At 43.3% G+C, this 12,931-nt stretch overlaps 1 protein-coding gene across 1 annotated transcript in view; it reads right to left on the minus strand.

The window, feature by feature from the left end:
* BMP1 (bone morphogenetic protein 1) overlaps positions 1-12,931 on the minus strand; it is a 180,146-nt gene that overhangs the window by 51,503 nt on the left and 115,712 nt on the right. The window contains exon 7 of the mRNA XM_087875891.1: positions 3,379-3,503. Within this exon, the coding sequence (XP_087732017.1) occupies positions 3,379-3,503 (125 nt within the window). The remainder of the gene's footprint in view (positions 1-3,378; positions 3,504-12,931) is intronic.

Here is a 12,931-nt window from a genome sequence, read left to right on the forward strand (position 1 = left end):
TATTATTATTGCCTTTGTAACTGATGCAATTATGCCCAGGCCACAAGAGATCATCTGGGAATTCAGGAGAATTTTATGTAAATTCTCACAAATGGGAAATGTCTAAGACGAACAAGTATTTGACTCATGCCTCTGACCACATTTCCATGACAAATGGCATATTGGACTGACTGTACATTCTTGGGCCTTGAACTAAGATGTGGAAGTATAAAACAATGGACTATGAGTTATCCATATCTCATGCTGACATGTCAAAACCAACCCACATTTTCTCGATCAAGGCCAAAGGGTCACTCTCTCAGCAAAGATTCCCAAACATCAGATGGCCATTTATGTTGGCTAGAGCATGGGTCTCCAACAGGGGTGCTATTCAGCAGGTTCTGACAGATTCTGGAGAACCGGTAGCGGAAATTTTGAGTAGTTCGGAGAACCGGTAGTAAAAATTCTGACTGGGCCCGCCCCCATCTATTCTCTGCCTCCCAAGTCCCAGCTGATCGGGAGGAAATGGGGATTTTGCAGTATTCTTCCCCTGGATTGGGGACGGAATGGAGATTTTACAGTATTCTTCCCCTGGAGTGGGGTGGGAATGGAGATTTTACAGTATCCTTCCCCTGCCACGCTCACCAAGCTATGCCCACCAAGCCACACCCACAGAACTGGTAGTAAAAAAATTTGAAACCCACCACTTCCAAAGGTAGTATTCAGCCGGTTCAGACGAATCGGTAGTGGAGATAGCCCCGGCTCTATGATGTCCTATTTAGGCACGTTTTTGAGGCAGGGTGCATTCACGGAAAGTTGACCGAGCGAGCAAAGCGCCTGCTTTGGTGGAAGGTGTGTGCGCGGGGCGAACCGGTGGTAAGAATATTGGAAACCTAACCGCTGGATGCACCCCCTTCTTCTGTCTTTGATCTTTACATTCGTCTTCCAGAACAGACCTGGGGGTCTTGCGATCCCTTTTGTGATCGTGTGACAAGCAAAGTCCATGGGGAAGCCAGATTCACTTAACAACCTCATTATTTACTTCACCAACTGCATTGATTCAATTAACAACGATAGCAAGAAAGGTTGTAAGATGGGGCAAAATTCATTTAACAACTGTCTTGCTTAGCAACAACTTTGTTCGTACGTTGAGGACTGTTGGTAGTACATTGCACAAAGCCATCAATGCTTTTAGAATAGAATAGAATAACAGAGTTGGAAGGGATCTTGGAGGTCTTCTAGTCCAACCCCCTGCTTAGGCAGGAAACCCTAGACCACTTCAGACAAATGGTTATCCAACATCTTCTTAAAAGCGTCCAGTGTTGGAGCTTTTACAACTTCTGGAGGCAAGTTGTTCCACTGATTAATTGTTCTAACTATCATGAAAGTTCTCCTTAGTTCTAAGTTGCTTCTCTCCTTGATTAGTTTCCACCCATTGCTTCTTATCTTCAGGAGCTTTGGAGAATAGCTTGACTCCCTCTTCTTTGTGGCGGCCCCTGAGATATTGGAAGACTGCTATCATGTCTTCCCAGTCCTTCTCTTCATCAAACTAGACATACCCAGTTCCTGCAACTGTTCTTCATATGTTTTAGCCTTCAGTCCCCTAATCATCCTTGTTGCTCTTCTCTGCACTCTTTCTAGAGTCTCCACATCTTTAATAGTCCCAACTCCAAACTAGCTCCTTCATTCAACCCCAATTCTGTTTTTCTCCCTAGTAATTTCCCCGCACAGGTCCCATCTCTTTCCTTATATTTCTTCCCTCTTCTTCGTACTGGCTCAATCACCCATTTCCTGCAGGAAACGTTGCATTCCTTACTAGCAAAACAACTCCTTTCTGTTTGTAAACGTCAGTCCTCTCCACGGAAACAGACACCCAGCAGGGGATGGATGGTGGAAAACTCCAAGCCAGATCAGATCTTGGGAATCAAGCAGGAAGCAAGAGTTTCACACACTCCTCTGTCTTTGGCTCCCGATTCCTTGCCTTCTGTTCTGACATCTGTTCGGTTTACAGAGCCAAAACTGGCGTGGACTGGACGGTCTCCAAAAACTTGGGTGACGGTCGGAGCCCATCCATTGCGCTCCAAAGTCCTGCATTATGTCATGCTTCTATCCATTTGAAAAGGGAGAGGTAAGATTGGAGTGAAACCCTGGGGGATTGTGAGATGCAGCAGAAGGATGGAAACATTCTGGGTTTAGCTAGTTACACACAGGCTGACATCAATAATCTGAAGGAAACAAACCTTCTACCATGGTAACACTCCAAAGAGCAGATAGGACACTGTAGTGTACAAGTCAATGGTTTAGTACAGGAGTCAGCAACCTGTGGCTCTAGAGCCGGATGTGGCTCTTTCATCCCTCTGCTGTGGCTCCCTGTCGCCAGTCGGCTCCACAATTGATACGGCTTTCGGTTAGGGCAGGTAGAGGAAAAAGGATGCTAAGCTGGGAGGAGACTCTATGGTGGGGGAACCAAACTTCCAGTCGGCTCCAGAATTGAATTGAGGGGGGGGGGACGACTTCCGGTCAGGACCTTTGCGGCTCTTTGAGTATTTAAGGTTGCCGACCCCTAGTTTAGTCTAAAGAAGACAGGGCTGTGGGGAGACATGAAGGTAGACTTCTATGGACTCTCAGGATTGGGCACGATGGCTCAGTGGTTAAAGATTCTGAGCTTTTGTCTACTGGAAAGCTGACAGCCCTGGCTCAAGCACCATCTAATCCAGGGGTGTCAAACTCAATTTCATTGAGGGCTGCATCAGGGTTTGACCTTGGCAGGGCCAGGGGGGCATGGCCAGGGTGAGCATGGCCAGATCGACGTCACTAGTGTCGGGGGCGCCTGTGGTGGTGCAAGCGCTCAGCCAGAGAAAATGGGCTCGCAACAGCGGTGGGCTTCAAAAATTTTAGCAAGGGGTTCTCTGCCCGGTTGCTGGGTGGGCGTGGCCATGGTGGGCGTGGCCTAGTCAGTCTCCTGCACCACAGCGGGGGGGGGGGCTTTTTGCCCTCCCCTGACTCCGGAGGCATTTCTTGAGCCTCCTGGAGGGCGAAAACAGCCTCCCCAGGCTCCGGAGGCCCTCTGGAGGCCAGAAACGGGCCCCTTTCCAGCCTTCCCAACCTTCCGGTAGGCCCGTGGGGTGGGAATGGAGATTTTGCAGTATCCTTCCCCTGCCACACCCACCAAGCCATACCACACCCACAGAACCGGTAGTAAAAAAAAATTGAATTCCACCACTGCCCCAATCTAAAGACTCTGTATAACCACTTCTCTAAAATAGAGAAGGACTGGTGAGATCTTCTGGCAATGAAAACTTAAAATTAGTTCAACAGAAACTTAAAATTAAAAATAGAAGCTTCACCCAGAAGCACTTCTAGATTCCTCTTTTGTAAGATGCAATTAACAATACTTACCCGGGCATTTGTAGAGTTTGCGCGCCTGGGCAATATCTCCTTTGCTTAGCCGGGTTCTCTGTCCAATGGAAGGCTGCATCCCATTCACATTATATTTGGGAAGAATGGTGTCCAGGAAGATCCCTCTGAAAAGACACAATGGAGAATATTCTCAGCTTTTGAGCTGCCTTGCACAGGCACGACCAAAAACCTTGGTTCATAAAATAACTGGTGATTGGGAATCAGACATCTGGGGAAAAAAAGAGATTGGTCATTTTGCAAAAGAGAAAGTAACAGTGATGATGGCTGTCATAAATTTAGGCTTACTTTTTTTTACTTAATCCCTTTTTCCAGTGAATAGATATCCTTTGAACTGATGTGAGGTTAGACTGGAAAGTTATTCATGTTTCACTTTCAATCAATGTGGCAGTCTTTGGGGGCTATCTAACAAAATGAAATTCAATGGTGAAAAAAGTAAGGATCTAAATTTAGGCAAAACCCCCCAAAATCTACAGGTACAGTATATGTGGTACTTTGCTCAATAGTACTAACTGTGAGAGGGATCTTGGAGTCCTAGTGGACAACCATTTAAATATGAGCCAGCCGTGTGCAGCAGCTGCCAAAAAAGCCAACACAGTCCTAGGCTGCATGAACAGAGGGATAGAATCAAGATCACAGGAAGTGTTTATAAGGCCTTGGTAAGGCCACACTTGGAATATTGCATCCAGTTTTGGTCACCACGGTGTAAAAAAGATGTGGAGACTCTAGAAAGAGTGCAGAGAAGAGCAACCAAGATGATTAGAGGACTGGAGGCTAAAACATATGAAGAACAGTTGCAGGAACTGGTTATCTCTAGTCTGATGAAAAGAAGGACTAGGGGAGACATGATAGCAGTCTTCCAATACCTCAGAGGTTGCCACAAAGAAGAGGGAGCCAAGCTATTCTCCAAAGCACCTGAGGAGGGGAGGAGAAGAAGAAGCAATGGGTGGAAACTAATCAAGGAGAGAAGCAACTTAGAAATAAAGAGAAATTCCCTGACACTTAGAACAATTAATCAGTGGAATAACTTGACTCCAGAGGTTGTGAAAGCTCCAACACTGGAAGTTTTTAAGAAGATGTCAGATAACCATTTGTCTGAAGTGGTGTAGGGTTTCCTGACTAAGCAGGGGGTTGGACTAGAAGACCTCCAAGGTCCCTTCCAACACTGTTATTCTATTTTCTATTTTCTTGATATTATTCCTCTATAAGCATTAACATTGATGGATGGTGGAGTTATATCAAACTTTTACTCTCAAGGATTTCCAAAGGATTTTGAAATAAGAAAGCTAAAGAATGATTAAGGAAATATAAAGAATTTAACCCAAGTATTTCTGGTTGTGTACAAGTTGTCTTGAAACTGGAACAATTACAAAAAAACAACAACACTATGTAGGCCAACATGTCCAATATCTTTCTAATGACCTACTATGTCTCTCTAGAAAAGGGATCAGCAACCTGCGGCTCTCGAGCCACGTGTGGCTCTTTCACCCCTCTGCTGCGGCTCCCTGTCACTCAAAATATGCGTCTCAACCGCCAATGTGTGACACCTGCCAGCACGCAATTTATTGAGCTTTTCAACCCCCGGTAGGCCAACCATGGATAAATCCAAGAAAAGAAAAGTTTCAGAAGAAAACAAGGTTTAATTCAACTACATATGCTAGTTTTGTGGCTGCTCAAGAAATAGTCAGGCACGGGAAGGGTTTTGTGGTTCCCGGTGTTTTCTTTTCTGTGGGAAATGGGTCCAAATGACTCTTTGAGTGTTTAAGGTTGCAGACCCCTGCTCTAGAAGATTCTGATGGAGTTCATTCATTATCATTGTCTCTCTGGGTGGCAAGAGGAACAGTAATTTGATAATCACAGAAATATTAGTAGATCTTATAGATCTTATAGATTATAGAGCGCTGAGTTCTGCAATTGTGTTATTACTGTAGCAGGGAATCAAATATTTTATACTGCTGTGATTGCTACTTTTCCATAGATGGAGATGGGAGCTGAAATAGAAACTAACAGAAAATATGGACGGTGGGATCATCATTAGCTATTTCTGTAGTGGATCAATTCCAAGTTGGGTCTGGGTGCATCTGAAAGCTGTGAGCATCCCTCACTTAGGTCTTGATTTCTCTTCTTGGCCACGTCATGCTCACTCATGTCTTCTCCCAAGTTTCCATGTAATTCTTAAACCGGTTGCCCTTATGAAGGATTCCAACTTGGCTGCAAGAACATAGGACGAGTTACTAAAAACAGACATGGATGCCCTTGTAATTAGAAAGGCACAAGGGCGTAAATCCAGGAGCCTCACCACAGGAAAGGAACTGCCCACGCAAAACTTTGCAAGCCTGAACAGTTTAAGCTCTTGCAGTGGTTCTAAAGTGGTTCCAGACCCATCTGACATCACAGGACTAGCTGGTTTAATCCAAGAATATCTGGTTATACATGAGTTGACTTGAAATTGGAACAATTTTTCTTTCCTGTCAACCTGTAGCTTATGGATGGACTATTTCAGGCTTACATGCCTCTCTAGGAGTCTCTGGAGGCTGGGGACAGCAAAAAAGTCACTTCCTGTCCAATCAGAAGTTGGGAAATGGGTCGTTTCGGGCCTCCGGAGGGCCTCTGAGGGGGTGGGGAAGGCTGTTTTTGCCCTCCCCAGATGCATAGAGAGGATCTGTAGCCAGGTCAGAAAGAAAAACGGGCCTTCCCCTCACCCAGACCCTCCGGAGGCAGGAAACAGCCCATTTCCCTACTTCTGGTGGGCCCAGAAGGCCCAAAAATCAGCTGGCCGGCACGGGCATTTGTGCCAGAGCTGAGCTGGCATGCCAGGCGACATGGTTCGGTGTGCCATGTTTGCCATCACAGCTATAGGGCATTGCACACTAGAGCAACTAGACACAAGGACAGTTTTTTCCCCACATGCCATCACTCTGCTAAACAACTAATTCCCACAACACTATCAAACTGTTTACTAAGACTTTATTACTATTATTTTTCTCATCCTTCCTATTACCTATCTCCTTTTCTACTTAGGACTATAACTTTGTTGCTTGTATCTTTACGATTTATATTGTCTTATTTAGTTTCCTAGTATGATTTATGTTGATTGCTTATTTAGTATCCTATGACTATCACTAAGTGTTGTATCTCATGATTCAGGATGAATATATTTATGATGACGATGATCATGATTTATCACTTATATCTTTTATGTACACTGAGAACTTATGCACTGAAGATAAATTCCTTGTGTGTCCAATCACACTTGGCCAATAAAGAATTCTCTTCCCTTCCCTTCCCTTCCCTTCCCTTCCCTTCCCTTCCCTTCCCTTCCCTTCCCGTCCCTTCCCTTCCCTTCTCCTCCCCACCCCTCCTCTCTTTGAATTATATAATTTTGCTGAATTTGCAGGTGAGATTTTTATCAACCAGAATCCATCTTATTGATCGTGGTGACATTGACACACTCTGTTTCTTTACAACAGGTCAGACAGTGGGAGACTCAACAATCAGTATCAGGCTGATTGTGGTTCTTCTGGAAAGATCAAACTAGAAAGTAGAGGTTTTTTTGAGAAATCCTGGATTTCCTACGGTGTGAAGCAACCCATTTTGAAAGTTGTGACAATTTTCTCCTAGAGCTAAGACAGTACAGAAGTCATCTCAAGAAATTTACCTGAGGAAAGAATAATTTGAATCACAACAGAAGCCATTAGCGGTGGAAAAACTAACAGCTGCTGGGATCAACCTTTGTGGCTGAGAGCAATTAGGAACAAAAGGAAATATGTGATAATAGCAGTAATTTCCTACATGTGTCTTTACTGAAGCACTTAATAGATGCCTGAACCTTTTCTGAAATCTCTCCTATATATAGACCTGGAGGAAATATGACCCCAGGTAAAGCTGGGACTAGAGATTTGCAGATTCTTTCTTTAAGCGGCCAGGAAAAAAAAAATTGGGTCAGCTGGTCTAGACCAAAGAATCAAAGCTTAAAGCTTAAAGATTTTGTTTGCAGAAACAGCAGGAGAAGGTTTAGGCCAGGGGTCGGCAACCTTAAACATCCAAAGAGCCACACAGGTCCTAACCGGAAGCCCCCGTTCAATTCTGGAGCCGACCGGAAGTCCGGTTCCCACATCATAGTCTCCTCCTAGTGTGGCGTCCTTTTTCCTCTATCTGTCCTAACCGAAAGCCCTATCAATTGCGGAGCTGACCAGCAACAAGGAGCCACAGCAGAAGGATGTAAGAGCCACATGCGGCTCCAGAGCCACAGGTTGCTGACCCCTAATTTAGGCTATAATTTCATAATTTCAGGTCTTCAGAAGAAAAAAAACAAGAAAGTCCAGTTGACTCCTGAAAAAGCATCATTGGGACAAACATGACCTGGATGACTGAGAATCTCTACAGACAATAGTATCTTTGTTGTCCACTGTTCCCAATGTATAGTGGAAAGAAGAAGAAAGATAATTTAGGCCAGGGGTCTCCAACCTTGGCAACTTTATGACTTGTGGACTTCAATTCCCAGAATTCCTCAGCCAGCGCATGTTTTCATCCTTCTGTGTGAATGATTTTCAGGATTTTTTCCCTCTGGCCTGGTATACTAATTGTTGCCCTTTCCTCTATTTGGCAACGAATCTAAACTAGCAACTGAAACAGATCAGTTGAAGCATTGAAATTCTCTAGAGGTAGAAAGGAAAGTCTGATGAAGGGAGGTTACCCTCAACATCAACCAAAATATTGTGCGTCATCCTGGATAAAACATATTTTTTCTTCTTCTTCCTGCTCTGCTCCAAATAAACCATCTAGCAAACACAATGATAACAACCTAGAGAGATAATGTCATCAGCATACAGAAACAGGCAGGAAAGCTTCCTGTAAAACTTGGAAATCTGAGCCGTTAAACAGCTACGCGTCTGTTTGCAAAACTGACAGCTGGGCTTCTAATTTCCTACGCAAGTTTTAAAAACTGCCAGGCTCGTTCTTGGAAGATGCTCCTAAAACATGGTGGGGTTTGAGTAACGCTCTTCAGAGAAACACTGGAAGATCTGGGAACACAGAGACACTAAGTTCTCCAAACAATGCAACTTGCTGTTGACTCAACTGACAAAAATGGATTTGGGATGGTGGAAATGAGTAGAAAGACAGAGAAAGGGAGGGAGGGAGGTAATAAATCACTCCGTGTTATGACTGCAAATCTCCACATCCATTTTGGATCTTCAGCTGAAGATGTTCCAAAGCTCTGGAATGTAGAGGGATAGAGAAGAGAATTTTCAGGGAAGCGATAGTGGACCTAAGATGGTGGACCCACAGAAAGCAGATCCAACAGACATGGTGGAAAGAGGAGCCAGTGAATGGATTGGCTTCTCTGAATTCCTCTCAGGAGCAAGTAAGATGGCCCACAAGTGCTCCATACAGTGCTCCTCATGAGGAAATCATTAGTAGTAGTAGTAGTACTACTACTAGTAGTCCCTGGATAGCAGACCTCTGGGACTTCATCTCAATAAGCCTCAATTAAGTGTCCTCAAATGGACATTGAGTTGGCTTACTTCCTCTCTTAAACACTTCAGGGCAGGGGTCTCCAACCTTGGCAACTTTAAGACTTGTGGACTTCAACTCCCAGAGTTCCTCAGCCAGCTTTGCTCCACAAGTCTTAAAAGTTGCCAAGGTTGGAGACCCCTGCTTCAAGGAATTGCTTGTTAATGGGTTTTTGGATGATAACAACCTTTAGAAGGCAAGTTTTACTATATCATATGAGTTTCTTTCTATCTTTAATGAAAGACATTTCATGCAAGTTTAAGAAGACTTTTTAAAAAGTTGGAATAAATAGCAAAAGTGTGACTAGAATGTTAATTTTGGAAAGTTATAAGCAGATTAAGGGGGATTTAAATATTTTTTTTTAAAAAAAAAATTCATTACAAGAATGTTGTCTTTGGGTATTGTCTTTATAAATATAAAGGTTCTGAATTAGCTGTAGGGAAATCTTCCAACTATGAAATGGTCATATGGCTATCTAATATAGAAAAAGAAAAAAAAACCTTGAACAAATGGAAAATATTGTACCAGTAGTAACAGCAGAAACTGTAAAAGAAAACAAAGAAGGAATGCACTAGGAAAAGATTAAGTTATGGATTTTGGCCCAAACATCTATCCATTTTACATTCTCGTCTTGCAAATAATTCTATTAACTGTTGCAGCAAGGATTAATATGATTAATTCTAATCAAAGAGAAAGCAATTTAGAACTAAGGAGAAATTTCCTGACAGTTAGAACAATTAATCAGTGTCCTGTCCTGTCCTGTCCTGTCCTGTTCTATTCCATTCCATTCCATTCCATTCCATTCCATTCCAATCCATTCCACTCTATTGTTCTATTATGGAAAATAATAATAGAACAGAATCAAAACTTTATTGTCACTTTAAATGTAAACCAATTAGCATACATTAAAATGAAATTTCATTGCATTCAGCTCTCAAAAGATAACCCCCACATATATGGCACAAAGAAACATCACACTCTAGTTTGAATGTACACATATACATGGCAGGGGGAAAAAAGAATTCTGCGAGTTTACAAGATGGATGGCATAAGGAACAAAGCTGTTACAGAATCGAGTAGTCCTGCTAGAAATACTTCAAAACTCCTTCCAGAGGGGAACAACAGAAACAGATCATGAAGTGGGTGTGTGGGGTCTCTAACGATACTTTGAGCTCTAAGCACACAGCGCTTGTAAGCAGTATCCTGAATAACGGGAAGCGAGCTTCCTACAATCTTCTCGGCTATCCTTACCACTCTCTGTAGGGACTTTCTATCTGAGGTGCTGCTGCCATCAAACCAAACAGCGATGCAGTTTGTTAAAACGCTCTCAATTCTGCCTCTGTAAAAAGTGGCCAGGACAGAAGGAGAAAGGTGTGCTCTCCTCATCTGAGGCAGGAAATGCAAACAAAATGCAAATGCTTTTTTGAAAAAGCACCTTTCTGTACATACATTGCAATACTACCGAGTTTCCCTGAAAATAAGACCCTGTCTTATATTTTTTAACCCCAAAATAAGTGCTATGTCTTATTTTTGGGGAGGTCTTATTATTTTGGGGCGTGTGGAGCAAGATGGGGCTTCTCTTGCCGTCTTACCTGATTTCCAGTTCTGTGTTTAAATATTTTCGGGGAGGACTTATTTTCAGGGGGAGGCTTATTTTAGCTCATGCGCTCAAAAGCCCGATTATCAGAGGATGTCTTATTTTCGAGGAAACAGGATAAATGATACCGGAGTAGCTCAAAAAGGACCAGAAAAAATTGTATAACATCAGGATTTAACAAAATGAAGAGGCTATGGAATACATCGACAAAATATTTCCCTGTAATGATTGGATCCGTAACAATGGAATTCTCAAAACAGAAGGCAGCATTATTTCATCTCACGCCATTTTCAGCTCAGCCACGTATATATTATGCCAGCGTTTACACAGTTCCTAAGTTTGAATAAAGCTTGAATTAATCCTAAATTACCAGGAGCTGCTGAATAGTCTTCAGAAGAGATTATACAATAACAACAACAGCAAGAACGGTTGTTGCCCGAAGGTCATTCACTGCAGCAGCTAAATGAAGAGCTGAAACTTTGTCTCCTAACCCAGATTCCTGAAAACCAACTGCTAAAATTCAAGTCAGAAATAATTTATAAAATCATGGAATGTGCAGAGTCCGACAGACTTACAAAACTGATCAAGGGTAAAAGAGACTCAGATCTTTATGGTAGTTGGAATATGTGGTATGATTGGACCCAGAAATGATGGGAGAGAGACAAAGGATAATGTTGGTTTATAATTATAGATGGTTGTATATTTATGGTAATCAATAAGTATTGGAAAGGTTAGTTTAGTTTAGTTTAGTTTTATTAAATTTGTATACCGCCCTACTCCCGAAGGACTCAGGGCGGTGAACAGGCACAGAATAAAATACATAAATACAAAAGTTAGAAACAATTTAAAACCAAATTAAATAATTTAGCCCAAAACAATTAAAAATCCCAATAATTTAAAACAAATTAAAATTTCAGTTTAAAAATTTAAAAGAAAGGGGAGAAAATTAGGCCAGGCCGGCTTGCTGGAATAGGAGGGTCTTAAGAGCACGGTGGAAAGTGCGCAGATCCGGGATCCTCCGTATCTCCGGGGGAGCTCGTTCCAGATAGTGGGTGCCCCCCCAGAGAAGGCCCTCCCCCTGGGGGCCGCCAGTCGACACTGCTTGGCTGACGGCACCCGGAGGAGCCCCTCTCTATGAGAGCGTACCGGCCGGTGGGAGGCTGTTTGTGGTAAATTTACAAAGGTAAATTTGTATACAAGGATCTGTAAGTATTTTCTATTTTTACTCTCTGATTACTGGTGTATATTTGGCGATGTTACACCGTGATATAAAATTATTATATATTTGTTTTTGATTTTTCTTTTTGATGCTCTAATAAAATTTATTTAAAAAAAAATTAAATTCAAGTCAGAAAAAGATTTTTGAATGGAAGGGCACTAAAGAAATGATCTGCTTCTGATAACTGGGTCATAAATTCCTAAACCAGATTCACTTGACTTGGAAAGTTCACTCCCTCTGTTACTCAGAGGAGACAAGGCTGCAACTTTAATTAGACACACCAACTATCTTAGGTAGATCAACGGGGTTCCCAATTCATAGTCTGGAGCAGAGGTGTCAAACTCAAGACTCGGGGGCCAGATCTGGCTGACGGGTTGCCTAGATCTGGCCCAAGGGGCTGCCCTGTGAAACAGCGAAGGACCAGCCTGTGGTGCCTTTGTCAGTGAAAACGTGGCCCTCTCGAGCTCTGTTTTTGCTGCCAGAGGGTTGCAGGAGGCCGTCCCAGCTGAAAACGGAGCTCGGGAGCCTGTTTTCATTGGCAGAGCGCTCGGGCCACAGGCGCCCCTGACACAAGTGATATCAAGCTGGCCACGCCCACTCTGGCCACCCTCCCCCGAGGTCAAACACAATCCTGATGCAGCCCTCAATGAAATCGAGTTTGACACCCTTGGTCTGGAGTTTCTGGAAGCTGGTACATCCAACTGAGCCAAAACACCCCGGCAAAATTGTGTCCTTAAACTGTATTTGTGCAACAGCGGTTATAGCAGGGGTGAAATCCAGCAGGTTCTGACAGGTTCTGGAGAACTGGTAGCGGAAATTTTGAACAGTTCCGAGAACCGGCAAATACAACCTCTGGCTGGCCCCAGAGTGGGGAGGGAATGGGGAATTTGTAGTATCCTTCCCCGAGGAGTGGGGAGGGAATGGAGATTTTGCAGTATCCTTCCCCTGCCATGCCCACCAAGTCACACCCACAGAACCGGTAGTAAAACAATTTGGATTTCACCGCTGGGTTGTAGGTAACTGTAAAGGCAAAGATGCTGAAGGCAAGATAGTTCTCCAGGAAAAAAGTAACAGGATTGATAAACAGATCTTCCTCGTACAAGGGGAAACTTTGGCACAATAAATATCCATCTGGAACAGTCTGGGTTAATTTTTCTGAGGAGACACCCAGAGGTATCCAGGATAACGCAGACAATACCAGCCCA

This window comes from Pantherophis guttatus, chromosome 9 (genome assembly GCF_059756535.1).
Source record: "Pantherophis guttatus breed Tessera chromosome 9, ASM5975653v1, whole genome shotgun sequence".
Lineage (NCBI taxonomy): Eukaryota > Metazoa > Chordata > Lepidosauria > Squamata > Colubridae > Pantherophis > Pantherophis guttatus.